The following is a 22,685-nucleotide window of genomic DNA, read 5'->3' as shown; positions in this document are numbered from 1 at the left end:
AGGACAATTTTTTTTTGTAGTTGAAAAATAATTTATTTAAAAATCCTTTTTACAGAAAACCAAAATCAAAAATAGAAAGATCGAAGTCAAAAATGTAAAATAAGACTAAAATATTGAGTGGGTTCGTGTGGCAATGACAATGACAAAATGACAATCTTGAATTTGAATAATCATTAATAATTCTTATCTAAAAAAAAGGGGTAGAACTCAATTTTAATTTGTAATAGAAGACAGAAAAAGATGTTCAAACATGTTTGAACACTATGAAATCGGACTCATTATATCCAGCTAAAAATTTTATATTTCTCTCATAAAACAAAAATTTTAAAGAACAATGATTGCACGCAAAAATAATTGCGTAGGTATATTTATAAATATTGTAAAATATCATTTGTCTTCGAATTTAACTTCAATTTTAGAGCTAAATAAATTACAGCTTGATCCAAGTCTGATATTTGGAAAATGACATTTTAAGTTTTCATTTTATTTAAAAAACTGAACTGTTTTACCTATTCATGCAGTAGCAGGAACTTCTTAAAATGGGTGAAAGTAAATGCAATGAAGAAAAGAACTTGTCACCTAACCATGAAATATCAATGAGCCAGCAAACAATCCTCAACGCAATAAACAAAATTAGGACTTCCTCATCTTACTGTTTTGCATTGATTTGCACAGGGATTAACAAGCTTTAGAAGATCATATGTCGTTGTCTGAATGGTTAGCATGCTGACCTTAATAACTAGAGATTTAAATGTTATTATCAGACGAGATAAATGGTATTTCTGAACGATTCTCAACTGTTGATTAAAGATTTCTGTTTTCAGTGAGTGAAGCGTACCACACTTTTATTGATAACACCTATAATATAAAAGCAACCCATAGTTTTAACAGAATGGTCAAAATTTAATAAAATTTGACATACGTGACAGAAGAGTATCAAAAACTTACGATTTGCTCTCTGTTGTGACAGGAAGTCAAAAATAGGTCTCTGATTAGTTGACAAGCCACCTCCGGGAATGAATCACAAATTTCTTTTGTTACTCTTGCATTTAAATCACTAATGAGAAATGATGCAATTTCATAGTGACCACCTGTTCAGAAGAGTTCAAGATCAACAATTAATATTTTTCAAAAAATTAAAAAACAAAGGAAATTAATACAAATAAATAAATTTCCTTTTATTCATCTTGAAGGGGACACTTGTCATTAGGGTCTAATCCAAACTTACTAGGATGAGATGACTTGCTCAAGACTAAGCAGCACAATGGGGAGTCCAAACTTAATACTGTCTGGGTACAATGCAAAGACCAAACCAATGTGCCACTCTGCCCCTCAAATATACATGCAAACTTATGGCTTTGATAATATAAGAAAAGAAAAACGAGTCAGTTTAAAAGTCAAATTTTAAAAAGTGGCACCTTACCTTGACATGCAGCAAATAATGGATACTGGAGCTCACATTCATCAAGGTTGGGTACATATGAAATAACTCTGTTGACATCTATGCCTGGGTTCAGCCAACGATGAACAACATTTAAATGCCCTCCCTTACATGCAGCATGAAACAAGCAATAGGTCACCTCTATGTCAAAAATAAGATCTGGATGGACAAAATTAGAAATAATTCCGAAATAAAGACAATATACTATTAGAGCAGTGGGATTCAATAACAAAAGTTATTTTTAAGCAATTCCTAGAAATCTTAAACAAAACTGTCTAGCTAAAATGTATGAACTCACTTGTGCTTATCAAAGTGTATTGGCATGTTAAGCGACACATGGCATCAATCAATTCTTGTTCCTGCTACATTCCAATTGTGATAACTTCAATTCCTTCACATTAATTACGAAAATAACTTCTCTCTTGGTGCCATCTTTCATTTTAAAATGAATAAAGCAAACATGCCAAAACAAAAAGAACTTTTAGCAGCTTAAAACATCAAATCAAATATTATACAAAGGCAGTGCAAGAAAAAACTTATATAAGTCTGACAATGTAAAATGCATCATAAAAGTATACTACACTCGATACTATATAAGACAAGATTGTATCCACTCATTTCGACAACTTTAGTTTTTGTTCAAGTGATTCTATGAGAAATTTTAAGCTAAGTTTTCTTTCTTTATTATTTCAGAAGAATATAGTTTGTTTTGTGTTTTTTAATTATCAGATTTCTTTTTAAAATTTAAATCTCTCTCTCTCTCTCTCCCTCTCTCCCTCTCTCTCTCTCTCTCTCTCTCTCTCTCTCTCTCTCTCTCTCTCTTCCATTGCACACACACACACACACACACACACACACACACACACACACACATATTTTCACCTATACTATTATGACAATCTAATATAAATATATATGTATTTTATGTTTACTTGAAAAAGGCCAAAGGCCGAAACGTCGTTTGTGTTGTTCATACATGAGTCAGATTTACTCCCTTTATTTTTATCTCCATCATATAAAAAATAATGTGCTTTTTATGTTCGACAAATGTGAATTCCGTTAGCTTTGTTTGATTCCTAAAAACACGGCAGTTCACTATAAATCATTGATAAAGGAATTTTATAAAAACCTTGAGTTATTACCCTGATATAATATACCAAAAAGAGATTAGTGTGAGATACAGAGAACGAGAGAGAGAGAGAGAGAGAGAGAGAGAGAGAGAGAGAGAGAAAGAGAGAGAGAGAGAGAGAGAGAGAGAGAGAGAGAGAAATAGAGACAGAGAGAGAGAGAGGGAGAGAGAGAGAAATTGCTGATACTGGGTCGCATGAAAACCATTTACTCTAATAACAAATAAAGGATCTAAATCAAGTGAATTACTTTTATTGAACTAACCTGATTTGGTTTGTAAAAGAACCTTGATGACATCGTCGTGACCATAGATTGTGGCTAGGTAAAACTCTGAGTTCTCATCCCATACAGTCTCTTTAGGCTTTGCCCCATGATCTAATAACAGTTCCACAACACGGGCATGGCCAGCCTGACTTGCCCGCTGAATTCCTGTCATCTTTTTTTTTTTAATAGACAGTAAAAAACAACTTAGACTTCAAAACCACTTCCCTGTTATTTTATTTTCATTAGAAAAATCCAAAGCTTTACGAATAAGCATTCTCAAACTGTGAACATAGGTATTATAAAATGTAACTAAATACAACAAGCATACATACCCAAAAGCACTCTATTTATAAGCAAATTCAATCACTGACCAGTATTGGAAAAAAAAAAAAACATAATTTTTTTTTTTAATTGGTAGACATTAATATAGTATGTGTGATTTCTTCAACTTTGCTTACATATACTTATTCTGTTGCTTAACATTGTTGAAATGAACGATGCATGTCAGTCAAATAATCTACAGAGATCACAATTCGCAAGATTGGCAGCCAGTAACATGGTATGGGGCAAGGGCTAGGGATGAGAGGGTCAAAATAAAATTGTAACCATACGTGGTAATGCTAACACAATGCAGGAAGTAGGATTGTGGATGAGAGGGCTATAAAGAACACATCAATCGTCACATTGATGACAAAAGTTGAGTCTGTATATGATTGGAGGTAAGAAAACAAAGTTTGCGCCTGTACCATACTGTCTCTGTTGTGGTATGTCCCCAAAAGCTGCCCCATTGTTTTACAACTTGTGTAACTTGAAACAGTTCAACCTCTCTATAACGACATCGTCAGGACTGGAAAAAAATGTCATTATAGAGGGTTGTTGTTACAGAGGGGTTGTCCAAAAAAAAAAAAAGAGAGGGGGTGGGGAGGTTGAAATTCAATTTTCCTTCTGTAGTTTATCCAGGTCATTTTTTTTTAACCCATGTAGTTTGTCCAGGTCATCTTCACTTCCTTTCCTGTAACAAGTGGTACTGCTTCTTCATCGTCATCCGACTCTGGCTGTTGTGTTGGCTACATGTCGTGTGAGTAAGGGATATCATTGGTCAAAGAGTAAGCGTTTTCATTACCTATATGTCGTACAAGAATGGGATATCATTGGCTGAAAATCAAGAATTTCCATTGAGGACAAATTTCATTGGTAGAACAGCTAGCAGTTTCATCGGACCAGGAATTTCTATGTTGCTATTCAGGGTTTTTACTGTAAAAGGGCATTGATTAGCATGAAAATTGGAATCTACTCATAAGCACATTAACTGATAGGCAATGTCTGCTTGATTTCCAAAGATCATGCTTTTAAAACAGATACCGCAATATCACTAAAAAAATTAATCTTGACTGTATTTTTTTTTTAAATCTTCTAAAATGGAATCAAGCCTTTATTGGCAAGGCAGAATTTCTTTCAAACCATTATCACTCTCATCAAGGATATGATTGCAGACAAACCGTTTCCTCCAAAGGAGTAGTAACAATGATGCAACTCAAGTGTGTATGTGTGTGTGCGCTTATGTGTGTCTCTGTGTGTGTATGTGTTTGTAACCTGAAAATCCATGTATAAAGTCTAAATATTCATTGATTAATTACTATCTAATGATCCACACAGGAAATAAAATTTGAAGAGAAACTTTATTGAAACTGTCTCACATGACCTTTGCACCATTAGTTCTGTACCAGACATGTGTTGCTTATCTGTTAAGGATACAAGAACAATTTTTAAAACCTGGCTCTATAAAACATGATAAACATCTCTTGCAAAAAATGAAAAATGCACAACAAATTGTAACAAACTTAAATATATCATAAAAGAATTCTTACTCCATCATGAGACGAGTTTACATCCAAGGCAAAAATTCTAAGAATACGCTCAACTATTTTGTCTGCACCCAGATAGCACAAAGAGGTGAAGATCCATGTTTCTTTTTTAAGATATTCCTCTAATTCACCATTGGGCTGTTGAGGGTAACCACTTAACAGGGTATTTAAAGAGTCAATATTCCCTGAATCAAAAGCATCCTTAATGTCTTTTTTCCATTTGTCCGCATCACCTGAAGAAATAAGAACGAGAAATGAGTTCTTTGATGCAATATTCATAAATTCTTTAAAGTTTGAGACCAGTTTAAAGCTGGCATTATTGAACTAAATATCACTCCATTGTACTTCAATCAAATGGAAGTCATGAGTCCAATGCATCAGAATAGTTTCTTATAAAGTAAAAAGAATGAAAAATAAGAGGGAGTTTAGGGGAGAACTCTGCCGCTTCAAAAAGCACTAGACAAACAAAATAGTGGATCTCCATGTATATAAACTGACAATATAAATCCCCCCCCCCCCCAGGAAAAGGGGGGGGGGAGTGTTACACCCTCCACTGACAGTAAAGATTTGAAAATGATATGAAAATAATGGCCTGTAATTATTATCAAATGCCTTTTTGAAACTTCGGTCTATTAAAAAAAACTTCCATCGTGCATACATAGAGACGTGAAAAGAAATAAGTTATCTTAATAAAACATCATTAAAAGTATTAAACGTACCCAAATAACGTATCAGTCAAGAGGTGGTAGGCTACAATGTATACATGATATGCGGTATTATTTACATGGATAGTGTAGCCGAATAGGTAAGATTCCAGCTGTTGATTCCCATCTGTGACAACCCCCCCCCCCCCCCCTTCTTTTTTTTTACTTTCTAGAGAATATCATAAATGATAAACATCCCACCCTCTTTTTTTTTTCCCCACTATATTTGCTTTCTACGAGATGTTGCAAATGGTAATATCACACCGCCACCCTTTGTTAATTAGTAAATAATTTTTATAAGTACATTTTAAAAATCTGGCTCAGAAACAAAAAAATATTAGATAATCAAGGCAAGATTTTTTTTAAAAAGGGAAATTAATTTCTCGCTCAGAAACAGAACAAATATTCAGAATCAGCAAAAAGGTACAAACTATAATAAATAAATAAATCTTGCCCATAAAACACAGAACAAATGATCAGAGGAGATTTTTTTTTTTTATTTAAATGCCTGCTCAGAAACAGACCTAATATATAATCAAAGCTAAACCAAACAAAAAAAGGGAGAAAGGAATAGATATTGTCGCTAAAAAACAGAATGATTAATCCAAGAAAAGAATAAGATAGAAAGAAAGAAAGAGAGACAGAAAGAAAGAGAGAGAGAGAGAGAGAGAGAGAGAGAGAGAGAGAGAGAGAGAGAGAGAGAGAGAAGAGAGAGAGAATATCTAGCTCAGAAACAGTACAAATAAATTTTCATTTATAGCCTTTAAAAAAAGGGAAAATAAAATTAAAAGAAAATCTCATTCATAAACAGCAAATCTTCCATCCAAAAATCAAAAATAAACAAATAACAACAACGAAAATAAAACCAACAGAACAAACATGTTGAGCAAAATAAATAAATAAGTAAATAAACTTACTAATAAATAAATGAATGAAAATAAAGACAAAGAAGGAAAAATATGTCTCCCTCAGAAATAGAGCAGAGAATCGGATTACAAGAGAAAAAAAAATAAAATCAAAAACCCTTGCTCAGAAACAGAAAGTATTATTCGGGAATAATATCATAATGAAAAATATTTTTTTTAAAACAGAGCAAATAATTAAAGCAAAATAAATAAATGAAAATTAGAGGAGATTCAGATAAAAAACAAATTCCTTAAATTTTATAAAATCATGGAGTTTTGGAGTAGAAATTTTGCTCCATTGTTTTGTTCCTCTCAGATTTGGATACATATCATTGGATCTAGTTTTGTGCAAGTGTTATAATAAATTATATTTAATATGATGAAAATAAAAAAATTAATAGTAGGTTGCCGGAGAGTATTTAGAAACAGACAACACTGAGGATTCATTATCAAAATAATCCAACCCCTGACTACCATAAATGTCCCCGAAATAATGGTTAAAATGAACAAAAGTAAACTGATAAAATTAATAGGTAGATAATGAAATTTTTATTGATAGATGGACCATCAACTAATTTGCTGATTAAAGATTATCTAACTGATGTGAAAAAAAAATAATGCTGAAATGCCAGTTCTCAGTTCCAAAAACTTGAAAACTTATATTTTATTGATGAAAAAAAATGGATTTGGCATCTTAAATTTCCTTACTTTTTTGTTGGTGTTGTTTAATATAATCACTTGAATTCAACTGATTTGGTAAGCAAATTTCCAATGGCATTTTTTCATGACTAGTGTGACATTTTGTATATAATTTATCTGGCAAGGGTCTGACAATAACGACCGGTGATTATTGACAGACTGGTCTATGGATAACGACAGCTATTTCAATAGTAATTTGACCAGTTTCCAGCATCATTAACAAAAACAAAACAAAACAAAAAACTAAAATACATATGCATTGTGCTAAAAATTGACCGATAATCTTTTGATTACCAGGAAAACTAAGGTAACTTCAGTTACACGAGACTTTAAAATATCTGGCAGTGGTTGGGGCTGGACACCATTGTGCTTACAACTTACACAGTGCCTTTAATTTCGTTTTATAATAACTGTCTCTGTCGTCGACAGTGCATTCTAGATAAATAGGTCTACCTTATTTGATAATGACAATAATATAAGGCCACCTCTATTCGCAGCAGTACTGCGAATAATGATTTCCTCTATTACGCAATAGTACTGCGAATAGTAGATAGCGTTCGTATTCGTTACTCACAGTAGTAGGAGTAGATATTCATTCAATTCAGTTAGGTATTTGCAGTAGTACTGCAAATGCGGGTTTGTTCTGTATTTATGGTAGTAGCCTACGAGCCTAGAGCTTTATTGTATAGAGGATTGGGTGCAAAACATAAATAAACTAGTCGTAAGCTTTGCAGTCCAAATGACCCTAGCTGAGAATTGTGTGATTCAGTCATGGTCGATAAGTATAGCTGCTCTCTCCATCCATGTTGTTAATTGTTTCCATTGGTCTCGGTCCTGGGCCAGAGTTTTGAGGCTGTCAAGATCTTTTGTGACTTTAGTACGGAGGGCACTGCAGTATTTCTTAGTTCTTCAGGGATTAATTCGACCTCATCTGAATCCAGAAATTTCTGATATGTAGAGAGATCCTGGTTCAGGGTAGTTACTATTGATGGTGGTGGTCTCCCTACATAATTTGCTGCCATGAAGGAAATATTCTGTCATTGCAGTTTGGGTTGGGATGTTATTTTCTCGACGTAAGATGTGACCAAATAGCCTCCATTGCTGTTCTTTTATTATTGTACTTAGGCGTTGTACCATGGTTTTTTCATAGAGATCAGTATTTGCAATTGTCTCTGGCCAATCGATTCCGATTACGCAACGTAATTGTTTGCAGTGGTATGAATCGAAACTCACTAAGTTCTTTTTTGTGAGGCCCCAGGTTCCACAATTAAGTGTCAAAATAAACTACTACATTATTATTATCATTATTATTATTAAGTTTTTTATCACTTTAAAAAAAAACTATTACTATTACTTTGCGTTTCGTTGACAATGTGTCTGATGACTATAAGGATAATGATGATGATGTAATGGTGTTGGTGATTGCTGTAGTTTTGATAACGATGTGGTAGCTGTAGTAGTGGTAGTAATGATGATGATGTGATAGTTGTGGTTGTAGTAGTAGTAGCAGTGGTAGCGATAATGACGAGGAGGATGATGATGTAAAGGTGGTGGTGGTTGCTATAGTTTTGATAACGATGTGGAGGTTGCTGTAGTAGTAATAATGATGATAAGGTGGTGGCTGTAGTAGTAGATTGTATTGGTGGTAACTTATACTATTTACAGGAGCACTGAAATATGAGTCATGAGCAACGGCGAGAGTGTGTGTGAGAGAGAGAGAGAGAGAGAGAGAGAGAGAGAGAGAGAGAGAGAGAGATTCCTGAAATTTTATAAAATGTATTTAACTAACTGTAAATAATACAATAACTATAATAACTGTAAATAATAATACAATAACAATACTCTAGTATTCTCATTAAAGTAATCTGACAGTATAAGCTGATAGATTTCAAATTTGAACGAATGATCAAGTCAGAGAGGTGGGGACAGGGAAATTTTCGTGGATTGGATTGGGGTAACAAAAGCAAAACAAAACACGATCTTGCCAAGTTTCAGACTTGAAGGAAAAGTTGAAACGTTCAAAATCTCAATTCTCAGTCACACTCATTCAACATCAAGCCATTCGACAACACGCCATTTTGAACAGAAAATAGTATTGTGTTCAATGATCATTGAGGGGACAAAAACTAATTTTCAGAGACGGGAGAGCGCTTCTACTTCTGCGAATAGTGGTTCCACGGTGGCCATTCACAGTACTGCGAATAAGCACTTGATAATATAATTGTCAAAATGTAGACCTAAAGCTAGAGTAATGAAGTATTGTCTAAAATTAAAGTTAAAGCACAAAAGAAAGTTCACTTTAGTAGATGTAGAATGTCTTTAGGCTTGGGCTTGGGACCCATTCATAAGAAGACATGCAAAACTAACTAACCTTCGTTTTGGGTCTCCATAGTATGAAAATTGCTGTATTTTATATACTAAATTGCATATTGGAAAAATGAACACCTGATGACGTCAACTTCATTACAGTGAAACACAACGAGCTAAGAGTTGTGCTTTCTGGCATTGCTCATTGCATTTGACAAGACTCCGAATTACACTCCACACTACACTCCTGCTTCGTGATACAAACGACAACAATTGACAAATACAACAGCTTTACTTCCTGGAAAAGATTTATTGGTATCGCACAACGCAGGTGTACTCGTTTGTGGTTATTTGAGTTTCGATATCGTGTTTAATGAATGAATTATATTTTTTTTTTTTGCACCAGCAATCAAACATAATATAAATAGATATAAAAGCTAGTCATGGTATGTCTGTTGATTAAAAGATTAATAAAATATCTAAGAATTACTGCAATCAAAATGTAACCACTGAGGCACACCAGAATCGGAGATAGATATCCGCCAGAATTGTAATCATAGTTTGTTACTTGATCTATTTTTAGATTCCAAAGAGACCTTAGGGAAATCCCATTTCTTCGGGAATGAAGGAAGATATCTTAGTACTTATGAAAAGATCATAGAATGTTTGTTGTTTTTTTTTTAAGGGTTTTACGGCACTTGCAACACATTTAGGTTATATCAGCGCCAGTAAAAAGGAAGAAAATGGGAGAGTAAAAAGTTCTAGAATTACAATTAAAGCACCCAAGAGAAAGGAAGACAAAGGGGAACTGGGAACAAATAGGGATCAGATGCAGATTCCAAGAGCAAACCATCAATGTACTTAGTTTGAGATCACCTATAAGTCTCATCCGGACACAAGCACAAAATCCAACAAAGAGGAATACACTCAAATGCTTACATTATACATTAAAAATAACAACATAATAATACATAACAGAGAGATGATTTACAAGGAAAAAAATATCAACTCCCAAAACAATAACTATGCATTTGACTGTTTCCCTCCCACCTAGGACTCAGGCCAGGGCCAGGACAAAACCAAGTAAGCTCTTTCCAGGACAAAGACAGAAAGCAAGTTGGAAAACAGATATAGGGGATAGAAGACACAGCAAGTACCTCCCTGCCCACTATGGGAGGATCATAGAATTAAACGAATTGGGTAAATTCCTTGGAAAAGATAGACATAGAATAATTATTTAACCTTCTCTTGTATAATCTTGAACCAGAGAAAGTCCTCTGCTTACACTGTCTTATAATACATATTTTTACATTTCTTTGAAAAAAAAAACGATGACTTGTTTTTAAATTAATAAAATAACAAAATGTTATGGATAATGATGATGATGATGATGATGATGATGATGATGATGATGATGATGATGATGATGATGATGATGACGATGATGATGATGATGGCAAATTAAAATAAAATGATATGAATAGTTAAATAGAGCATAAGCAATGATTTACCATACTTAATGCGCTTCACGATATTTTATTTATCTCCCCAGCAGGTCATATGGAACCATATTTCAATTTCGTACAGTATTAATCGCCTGTTAGGCGTTCTACTGTAACAACGATCTTACAATATCCCTCACTGCCTATAGCCAGATACTCATTCACATATCAGACGCCTTAACAAATGACACAACGCCAAGATCAGAATTTTTCACGATCACTGTCACCGATCCGGCCACTGACCGCGCTTAACATCGGTTGACGTTTGTTACCGTACCGTTAAGCATGACGATGATGATGATGATGATGATGACTACGACGACGACGACGAGGGCGACGACGACGACGACGATGATGATGATGATGATGGTGGTGGTGGTGGTGGAAATGATGATGATGATGATGATGACGACGACGACGACGACGGCAACGACGGAATGATGAAGGTTTAGTCAACTAATTGTAACACCAAACAATCTGAGAACATAATTTGGCTTCACAAAAAGCTATTAAAATTACGAAATATGTATAAGGAGAACAGTGTAAAAGATGAAACCGGAAATCCCTTGTTTACATTCGTTGCTATGAAATCAAAAATGGCGTCTTCTATGAGTATCTAGATAGTCCGAAAACAAGTAAAGTTTATAATATGTTAGGATAAAACATCGAAAGTTTGCTAAACAATGGCGATGGAAAAACAGTATTCCGTGAGGGATACTCACACAAGAAGTATTACAGCAATTGGATATAACTCCATCAGACGGGAGATTCTAATCGGATGTGAAGGTAATAAGCTACACTGACTGCCAGTGGCAGTGCCACTACACTTCAACTTTGAGTTTGAGTTAGAGTTAGGTTTATGTTATTTCTTGGCTATTTTAGAGAAATCAATATTTCAACAAATGTAATTCATGATAGCATCGAAAGAAATTAGGGTCAATTTTTAGCACAACACCAACAAGCATTTCGCGCTAAAACTCTAGAGTCTAGAGTTACAAAAACAGTGTTTTAGTTTTAGTATATATCTATTAGCGAAGTGGCAATTCGGACCCGAGTCTGAATTGCTTCTCGTGGCAATTCAGACTCTTGCCACAATGCGCCTGCGCAATCACAGGATGTGTCGGAAGTGGACGATGGGTCGAAAGTGAAGCGTTGTAGGGTGGGGGGAAGGTGCTCGTTCTCAGTCATAGTCATAGAGAATACAGGACCCTCCAAGTCTGTGTTCTCAGTTGTAAGTTGTAAGTTGTCAGTCTGTAGGAGGGCGAGTGAGCGAGCAAGTCACGTTTTAGAACTCCCGAAGATGACTAACCTTCAAAAGCGGTGATCTATTATTCCCCTTTGTCTTACTTTTTCTTGGGTACTTTTTAATTGTAATTCTAGAACTTTTTACTATCCAATTTCTCCCTTTTTACTGGCGCTGATATGACCTAAATGTGTTGCAAGCGACTTAAAAAACAAAAACAATCTAAATATTCGTGGTCTTTGGGAGATTACAATTGTAGTCGCTATTGTTAACGTTAACAATCAATTTGCCCTCGCATAGATAAAAGAGTGTCTTTGTGTTGAAAGATTTATTTTATTTGCCATGAGCATGTTGCAAAAGATACATGCATGACATATCTACATTATATATTTTGCCATTTGCGGCCGCGAAAAAGTGGGGGGAAAGGAAAATAATATGACTTTGGGCTTTGAGCGTTTTATTTAAACGGCAGCATGGGTCAGGCTTTGACAAAAGGCAGTATCTAGTTCTTTTTAAATTAAAAAATGCTGTTTTATTTCTAAATATAAAAATAGAGGCGATTCTTGGCGGCAAACCATGCAATAGAGCCCCGCCACTGGGGTAGGTGCAGAGTACCGTCTAATAATAATATTATTAGATAATACTGGACTAGGTGCCTATTAATAAAATAAGCACTGGTTGAATACGGAGAGAAAATTAATGATCAAATGGTAATGGGATTGGGGAGTAACCAGCGACTTCTCAAGTAGACGATGGGGGTAACCATACATCTCCACAACCCACAAACGACCGAGGCGCTGGACGCAGGGGAGAACATGGTGATACAAGATCAAAGAGAAAAAGCCGCCGGCTCTTAGGTTGTGGAAATGGTTGTTTGGGGGGGGGGGGGGGGGGGGGAGTGTGTGTGTGTGTGTGTGTGACATGTGTGTGTGTGTGTGTGTGATTATTCTGTTTTTAATGACTTAGAGATACTCATGAGTGTGTGTGTGTGTGTGTGTGTGTTTACGAAGACCGAATTGTCACAGGAGGCACTTCACACTCTGGGTCCGAATTGCCATGGGAGGCAATTCAGACTCGGGGTCCGAATTGCCACGGGAAGCAATTCAGACTCGGGTCCGAATAGCCTTTTCCATCTATTAGACTAGCCTAGACTAGAGAAATAGAAATTAAAAATAAATTGTCTCTGAAAACTGTGCCTGGTGAAAATAACTTTTCACATCTTTAAAGTTGGGAGGACCAACACCAGCCTTTGTCGTGAAATATCGTGAAATGGACAATAACAATTGCTTGCTACCCTTTCGAAGTGGCAATTCGGACTCGAGTCTGAAATTGTCTCACATGACTATTCGGACTCAAAGTCAAATGTGCGTGAGCAAACACAAGGGACAGGAGGCAGGGGGCGGGCAGTGGGTAGGGGGTGGAACTAATATTATAGAAATAGAAGAAGAGTTCAGAAGAAATTATGTTTTGCCCACATCACACTGACTCAGCAGAGCTCATACCCGTACTTCGGTCTGTAGATAGACTGTTTACCTGTCTGACACCATCACAATATTTTTTTTCTTGTTATGTTGTTAGAAAAGCTTTTCCTTTAGCTCACCTTTACTTTGATTTTTTGTTCTTTTTAATTTCTAACCGGACTTCCACTTGATCTATGATTTTCTCTTCCTCGTCAAGTAAAGCGGGTTTTGACTACTGTAGTTACAATACCATTACTGTTATTTTCAGTTGCTTCAATTTTATATATTTATCAATAATCAAGATTTAAAAAAAAAAAAAACAGACCGAGTCTGAATAATCTGTTGCTTATGCATGCGCATTGGAATTTGAATCTGTATAGCCACAGGAGACTATCCAGACTCGGGTCAGAATAGCCGCAGCCCTATCCTTTTGTAGGATGCTAGTCTATTGCAAAGTACTTTCTGCCAGATCTAATAGACACAGCTACCCAATTAATGCTGGATGGATAGGGAGGTCAGAAAAAAATCTGGACTTCACCCGGGATCTATATCAGTCCCTTTGTGCATGAACGAGTGCTAATCCAACTGATCTATCAGGAACCCCTGTTGTGAAGTAGTAACATTTTTAAAAAGTGTTCAAAAATTGTATTTATCTATATAGGTTGATTAACTTGATATGCACTCTAATTTCAAAGCGAACAGTTGTATCTTTTTTTAAGTGTATTTTTGCGTGGGGTAGGGAATGTAGTTAAATTCATTGCCTGGATTATATCCATTTAGTTCTAAATATTTTATTTTATTTTTTCAGATGGCATTGTCAAGTCATTTGAAGCTGAAAATGGCAATTTAGTGCAGACATTTTATGAGCATAAAGGATGGGTTACTGACTTTTTATTTTGGTTAGTGAATTGAAATTGTAATTTTTAATCAATAGAATACAACTCAATGTTTAAAATAGCTTGATTTTCAGCAAGAGCAGTATAAACCCAATACAATGATTAACTTATTGCAAAGTCTATCAGATATAGATCGAGATATTTTTATCTCTTGACAATACGTCTATCATAATTCTTATCATCATAACTTAATCTTTGTTAATTTTCATTTTTTTTTTTATTTAAAAAGAATTATCTACTAAATGCGCTTGAAGTGCTTTACATGGGGTCCCAATCCAACAACTACACTTAACCTGAAGGACGTCATGCCCCTTGTAATTATATTTTTTTCATATTTCTTGAGGTCTTGTATCATACTCGGCTTGAGTCCTGATGTGAGCAGTGCAAGTGGAGTCGTTGGAAAAGGATCTATGCACACATTCCCTCACCATATCCAGGTGTAAAATGAGTACTTGGCTAATAACAGATAAATAAAAAAGTAAAGAAAGGAAAGACCACAATTTATTCGTCAGAAAAATGTCCTGATTAATAATTTAAGAAAACTATGAAATGGAACATTAAATTGATGATCAAATCACCTCGTTCTTAGGGGAGCTTTTCTTCCAGCAATCCAAAGTTGTTCATCAAAGATAATTTCCCCCCTAAGGATAAACTATGTTTACCTAAAAAATTGCTTTTAAGAAGATGAATGAGAAAGATAAATCCATATTGTTTATTTATTAATTTTGCAGATTCACACTGACATGGCGTAGTAATGCTTACCCCCAAATTAATATCACTCCCTACATTTTTCACAATTTTACAGAGCATTTTAAAAACCTTAAAATAATTCAGACTTTAGTGAAAGAAAGCAAAACGATAATCCAATTTATAAAGGAAGTGTTTATACAGGCAACCATTTTAAAACTTTGGGAATAAGGAGACCCTCATCTGCTCTAAAAACAGAAATGAAAGGAAAAAGATATTAAAAATCATGAATGGTTTTTTACCATTACTACATTAAACTAAATTATGGTGCCTCCAATTTCTACCGTCCAATATGCATTATACTACGTCATGGAGTGAAAAAAATCGTCATACAACTTTTGTTAGTTCGTTTGTTTACTTTTCAGTCCTTTTTTTGTTTGCTTACAATGGCTTTCTGTCTATTTACTTCCTGTTGGAAATCTGAATTTATTTCTTTATTTTTTTAAATACACGTGTTAGCAGCATACTAAAGGGTCTCTGAAATAGTGGGTAATATGGAAATGCTGCGGCTTAAAGCTTGATTATTTTTTTTTATGAAAGAAAACAAACAAAAAATAAATTTTACAAAATACCATGATGATAATTATAATAATAATAATATAACAATAGTAATAATGATAATAATGACGATAATAATAATGATAATAATAATAATAATAATAATAATAATAATAATAATAATAATAATAATAATAATAATAATAATAATAATAATTATATTATTATTATTATTATTATTATTATTATTATTATTATTATTATTATTATTATAATTATTATTATTGTTAAATTATTATTATTATAATTATTATTATTGTTAAATTATTATTATTATTATTATTATTATTATTATTATTATTATTATTATTATTATTATTATTATTATTATTATTATTATCATTATTATTATTATCATTATTATTATTATTATTATTATTATTATTATTATTATTATTATTATTATTATTATAAAAATAATAATAATAATAATAATAATAATAATAATAATAATAATAATAATAATAATAATAATAATAATAATAATAATAATAATAAAAATACAAAAGCCGTAAATTAGCAATTATCCGTATTAAACCAGCAAATAAAGTAAGCACCATCGAACATTTTCTTCATTTTAGGTAATATTCATCATTGATTCACCCTAACAATCATTTGACTAAGATTATAACCTTATCAAGAGATTTTTGTTGTTTGGTTTGTTTGTTTCTTTTTTTTTAATGGGTACTTTTATTAATGTTGTTTCGTATAACTCGTGTTTATTTTAAACTCAAATGTATACATGAGAGTGGTTTGCTACAAAAAAGACTGAGTCGCATGTTTATCCAAAACACTGACCTTTGGATATACAGGTGACCTGATTGTTTTTTTTTTGGTGATAATTTGAAGGTAGGGTGAATGTAACTGATACTTAGACGCAATGCTTTGGATTGCTACAAGGTTGTTGTTTTTTTGTAGTCACCTGAAAAGGTGGTTGAGTGATAGGCTTCTGAATTCTTATTGTACATGTTACGAAACCAAATAAAAACTCACCCCCTCTGCATTTCCATTAGAAGTGTGCATTATTCACGAATACTAAAGTTTTTGAATTTGTTTATCCATCTTCACTGTTCATTCATTCATTTATTTATTTATTTATTTATTTATTTATTTATTTATTTATTTATTTATTTATTTATTTATTTATTCATTATTTATTTATCTATATTTATTTATTTATTAGTTTATTTATTTATCTATTTATTTCTGTATCTGTCTATTTATTTATTCATTTATTTATATATATTTATCTTTATTTATTTATTTATTTATTTATTTATTTATTTATTTATTTATTTATTTATTTATTTATTTATTTATTTATTTATTTTTATGCTTATTTATTTATTTGTATATTATTTATTTTGTTTGGTGTTATTTGTTGTCTTTTTTTTTAATGTCAGGGCGGATGCCAAGGTACTGCTGTCGTCTGCAAATGATGCTCAGATCGTTGCATGGGGTACAGGAGGTGGTGTTGTGGATGTCATAAATGTAAGAAATATTATCAACCAAGATTATACAAATAAGAGAGGGGTTAATATGTTCAAATTATAATAATGCTTGTGTACATTGATAGTTGTCAGTCACTATATACGTGTGCAACTTTGTTATCAAGTGGTATGGCAATCGCCTTGGAACTGGTAAGTCCCTGGTTTAGGTCTTGCTTTGAGCGATACAAAGTTGAATCACTGGAAAAGGCTCTTTACTCTCGTCCTCTAACCATGCTCAGGTGTTAAACGAGTACCTAGCATTTAACAGCAGTGTCTCTGTCAAAATGAAATTGTAATATCACTTAACAGGCGTCATGTCTTGTTCTATATGTTAAGTGTTGCTTTTGGCGAGGGACCCTTGTAAAGTGCTTTGGGATACTTCAATGCTCCAAGAAGTGTTGATGAATATAAGCAACCAAAAAGTTGATAAGTTCCTCTTTACATGCAGAGTTGATGACAGTGTCTGATCTTGTAAAAAAAAACAAATAAAGTCAAACTTTTTAGAATTGTCATCAATAGGATAAGTGACCATAATAAATATTTTAAAGATAATAATAAAATAAAAACTCTGTCTTTGACGAGGTGTTTGTAAATAAGACACTGTTCATATATTATTCTTCTCGACTCAATGTGAACTTGTACACTGATACAGGCAATGACATATATTGTGGGAGTGCTAATGCCAAATAAGGTTACTTGTTATGTATGGAATGGAAATTTAGTTCCGTGTGATCTGCTAGGGGATAACACTCACCAAGCATGACAAAACCTTTGAAATATGCTCAAGTCATTTACCTTATTCATAATTCTGCAGCCAAGAGTGGTGATTGGACCAACTTCATTTTATTTCTTGAGCTTCACGAACTAAATATACCATTTGTTGCTAATTAAGGCTGAGAAAACTACGTTCTTAACTGTTTTGTTTTGGGTTGACAAAATACTTTAAAATCATTCGACCAGGCAGTGCGTCATGAATTTAATAACCTCTTTAGTCAGAATCATGTAACATCCTGTGTAAATATGGTTACAATAACATTTTGATATACCTACTGGATTAATGATAAATAATATTATACAAAGAACAGTTTGAGTGCATTTTAAGACTTAGACATACCACCCTTTTGTTGTGAGCAAATATGATTTCTACAGTGCATTGAGAATAACTATGACTAATTGCTAAAATAATCATTACACCAAAAGCTGGAAGTAGTAACACCTAAGTTCAACTACTGACGTTTAAAACAGTGGCATTTGCACTCTTTTTACTCTCTCTATGTGAAACGTAAATAATACAGATTAGATATTCACATTTGAATAAAGTATTCCAACGTTTTACTTTATGCTCATTGGGTTTCACTATCCTATTTATTCTCCCAAAATATTTTCAAATAGGAATTCCTGTATATTGATCCAATTATACTGTATTAGTGCTTACTACTCCTCTTAGTTTATCATATTCATACGTCAGCAAAAGCTTAATCAAACTTCTCTTATTTTGGGGCAACCAGCTCAGTTAATGTCAGGTCTTGCCAAACGCTTTTATTTCTTTTTCTTTTGTTCTTTATAAAGTTCAAAGTAGTATGTCACCATTCTTCTTCCTCATTCGGGCTGGTCTCATTGCTGAGGGAGGCAATCTTTTCTTCTTTATTCATTAAGTGTGTCCTAGCCAATTACTAGAATAGTACCGCCATTCTCAGTTCTTATATTATGGAATGAATCAATCCTATGCGCACCTGTTCAAAGCTTTTCTACCTTTTTTTATTGTTTCTGTACTCTATTTCATAAATACAATTAGCCTGTCAGTTACATTTAATGCAAGTCGCTGCCTTTTAGGAACTTAATCACACCCGAATTAATTGAGGAAATGTATCTTTTTCCAAAAAAAAATATTTCCTTACCGTAAAAGTAATTAATTCATAAAGACTGGAATAACTTTTCCTAAAGCATTTCATATTTTGCTCACAATAAGGTCTTAATACTTTGTTTATGCCTAGGGATTCAGTTGCTTCAAGGTGAAAAGACCAAGAGTCTAATAATTCAGAGCTTAATGCAATTCAAATTCCAAATAGAAACTTCATCACACTTATTTCATTCATCTTTCTGTTTCAGCTGATGGTACCTGTATATTGTATGGCCATAAATCCTCGTCGTAACCAGATGGTCTGTGGTGTTAATGGTGGCGTGAAAGTATATAATTTAGATAAAGGTGTGCACATTTCTAAATAGATTTTATCAGCAATATGAATTGTAATTTATTCCAAAATGGTTTTAGATTTAGAAGTGCCTAGTCTCGTATCGTGCATAAAATGTTTGTTTAAAGCAGTCTGTTAATTGCATCAAGATTTTAAAAAAAAGATTAAAAGTTTTATTTGATAATCTTCAGCCATCAGATTTATTTTATCTCCGCAAAAGATCCAAGTGTTGGAGAATAAAAAACGGTAGCTCTTAGCAAGACCAGAGTCTTCATAAAATAATTTTCCCTCTTCCTCAACCTCCTCCTCTTCTCTTCCTCCTCCTCTTCACCGCCAACAACATTATGCTGATGATGAGTTGCATTTCGTTGCCAGCATGGTTTGATTGCGTTCCATATCATAGACACATTTACAGAATGTCCAGAATGTCAGTTTAATGTTGATGGGTAGGTGTAATCTCTGATAAAATGCTTGGCTGATTATTGAGAAAAGGATTTAGCTTAAAGTATGTCTTTACCGTTTCTCTGGCAGTAATGCCCCTCCCTACCTTTTGCGATTTAGTTTAAAGATGTTCAAAACCCCATCTATTACTTATTGCAAGTAATTCCACAAGATTAGTCAATTCCCCAGTACGTATGAAAAGTGGAAAGAAATCTTTTTCTAAAAATTATTTTGGGCCGTATGTTTGGAACATCATACTTCATTCGTGAATCAGTCACTGTCGAATTTTAAGCACAAACTTAAAATTTATCTTTTTAGAATTGAGATTTTTTGTGAGGAGATATTTTTATAAATGCGTAAATTCATTGTAACTTAGAGTCTTATATCTTAGGCGTTTTAATGCTCTGCAAAAGTTTGCTATTATTATTTATTATTATTAAACCATTATTATGTTGGCCTCACTTGTAATGGGATTTGTGTGTGGATTTCATCTGTTGTCAGTTGTGAACATTGAGATTATATTGTTTTATAAACGTCTTCCAACGTTAAGGAGGTAATTTAGAGTTTTTCGGTCTCAAATGGAATCAAGTCTTTTGTCGCTCAGAACATTTACTCATGTTGAATGGCACTTTACATATTTGCCACCATGTCAACAATTTGTCAAGTTCTTCCTGGTCATTTGATATAGCTGTAGGTTGGATTGCAGATCGTTTGTGAACAATATAAATAGTTTTGGACTCAAACCTGACTCTGATTCCACAGAAACAGATAATGACTTTTCTACTTTTACTTCCAAAAGCTTTTTTTTTTTTTTCAATGTTTGTATATCAGGATTCTTTCACTCAGTTATTTACTTTTCGTTGTATATAAAGTAATAACGTTTGTGCTTGTTGAACGCTTTAGAGAAGTCTAATATAACCAGATCTTCTTGGTACTAATTGCGAGAATTTTTACCTTTTTATAGTCATCAATAACAACTTTTTGGCTATATGTACTTTTTAAAGATGTAACTCCATCATTATGATATGAATGACCAAAACATTTTTTCATTTGAAATTGAATAGTATGTTCATCCAGGAGCAGTGTTTCAATATCCTTCCAATGAACAGTTTGAATCATTTATAATATTTGCTTGTCCAGACTCCTTTTTTTCTCGGGTTTAAAAAAAATGTTGAGTGTGTTTTGTTTGCCTTCCCCCCCCCCTCCGCCCCCCCCCCCCCCCCCCCCCCATGTTTGCATATATGTTCATCGTGTTAGTGCCAACATGCCTTTTGTTTGTTGCCAATTATTGTTGAGTTGCCAAAAAATAAATGGACACGCATGAATTAATTTTTGTCTACAAGTGGACTAAGCTGCCATTTTTTTTTTTGCTTTGTGTTTATGTTTGTTTTCTTGTTTTTTAGTTTGATTTGGGGTTTTTTGTATGTTGTTGTTTGTTTGTTTTTGTTTTGTGTTACGCTGTTTGCTGTTTTTTTTCCTCCCTGTTTTAAGGTTTAAGTAGATATTCTTGCAAAGATATTGAATGACTATCAATTAATTCAGGAAAGATTAATGGAGTACTTACATACTGTTTTATATAAATTTGTTTAATGTTTCAATTGTTTAGATAAAGAATGTGGCCATTACATTGACACGCAACTGCTACATTTTGCTCAGCAACACACAGATATTGTTCGAAATATCATTTGCCACGAGGCAAGGATATTTTCAACTGGGTAAGATTAATAGCTCATCGTCAGTTTGTTTATTTAGTGTATTTTTTATTATACAACGTTTAATTTATGAACAGAATAAATTAATGTGTAAATGTATTCGATTTTAAACATGAAGAGAATACTGTCGAGTGGAAGTTAAAATTTTTAAAAGAATAATCTTAAGAAATGTATGAGAGATTTTATTTTTGACTTTGTGGTAATCTAATTTTTTTGTGATTACCTTCTGGGAAACATATATAATAATGATCTATATACATATAATGTTGAAATCTATTGAGGAATTCTCTTAAAATAAAAGTTATTATTGATAATTACATTAGTTAAAATCACTTTCTAATAATGTCCTTTTCTTCATTTCAAATGCTTTATTATTAACAACGAAGGTGGCAGCTACAAAAGACTTTGTATATCTAGTATTTTAAATGGCTCATCCATTTGAGAAAATAGTCCTATAGAGGCAAGTTTTCTTACCTCATTTTTTCTCAATAGAAAGTACCAATTGCTTACTGCCCTCTGATAGGACACTACCCCATAATACATTTAGCTATATCTAAATTAGATCCAGCCACGCAATTAAGGTTAGGCAGATAGGGAGCCAACCAAGTCCTGATAAAACGGTGGAATCATTTGTTGATTGTTTAAATTTAGCCATTCCCTCTCGATTAAGCCATTAGGCTGCCATCTTTTCCCGAATCAAGCATGTTTACTTATAACATAGAACGCGAGATTGTATAATATGCCATTAAAATGGAAAGAAGATCACGTTTTTCGTTTTATTCCAGAAATGGATTTGAATTTCAACACGTTGAGATAAATTGATATTGCTTCTTGAAATTATCTTAATCGATGTATTTCTCCTAACTTCCCAGGTATGATCAAAGGCTAGTAATTTATGATTCCTCCTATACTGGTGATGCCAAGTTGAATCCAGTGTTCAAGTGAGTTTTTTTCAATGGATAGTGTAACATTCCAAAATACACTCTACAAACTGCCTGATTCAATAGCACTGTTTCAACCAAGTCCATTTAAATTAAATGACTATATAATCGGTCAGTGAGGGAAAATAACAAACAATTAAATCAGCTTTTGTTTCAATGATGTGACAGCTTTAACAATTCCAATATTTCG

At 33.3% G+C, this 22,685-nt stretch overlaps 2 protein-coding genes across 3 annotated transcripts in view; one reads left to right on the top strand and one right to left on the bottom strand.

Annotated features, from left to right (window-relative positions):
* Positions 1-9,606, bottom strand: part of LOC144965263 (leucine-rich repeat serine/threonine-protein kinase 1-like) — a gene marked incomplete in the record, with an annotated part of 51,772 nt that extends 42,166 nt beyond the window's left edge. The window contains 5 exon segments of the mRNA XM_078900414.1: positions 949-1,091; positions 1,424-1,600; positions 2,834-3,005; positions 4,702-4,931; positions 9,378-9,606. Of these exon segments, the coding sequence (XP_078756540.1) occupies positions 949-1,091; positions 1,424-1,600; positions 2,834-3,005; positions 4,702-4,931; positions 9,378-9,396 (741 nt within the window).
* Positions 9,607-11,383: 1,777 nt separating this feature from the next.
* The window catches only part of LOC144965262 (uncharacterized), a 35,899-nt gene continuing 24,597 nt past the window's right edge, over positions 11,384-22,685 (top strand). Inside the window, exons 1-6 of one of the 2 annotated variants that reach the window (XM_078900413.1) lie at positions 11,384-11,601; positions 14,327-14,417; positions 17,123-17,210; positions 19,319-19,415; positions 21,449-21,557; positions 22,427-22,495. In XM_078900413.1, coding sequence (XP_078756539.1) covers positions 11,499-11,601; positions 14,327-14,417; positions 17,123-17,210; positions 19,319-19,415; positions 21,449-21,557; positions 22,427-22,495 — 557 coding nt within the window. In that variant the 5' untranslated portion in view covers positions 11,384-11,498. The remainder of the gene's footprint in view (positions 11,602-14,326; positions 14,418-17,122; positions 17,211-19,318; positions 19,416-21,448; positions 21,558-22,426; positions 22,496-22,685) is intronic. The other variant, XM_078900412.1, reaches the window with a different exon arrangement.

The sequence above is a fragment of the Berghia stephanieae genome, chromosome 2, assembly GCF_034508935.2.
Source record: "Berghia stephanieae isolate SIO BIC M18660-M18661 chromosome 2, UCSD_Bste_1.3, whole genome shotgun sequence".
Classification (NCBI taxonomy): Eukaryota; Metazoa; Mollusca; class Gastropoda; order Nudibranchia; family Aeolidiidae; genus Berghia; species Berghia stephanieae.
Note: the sequence above shows the minus strand (reverse complement) of the source record. Positions and strands in the feature narration are given on the sequence as shown.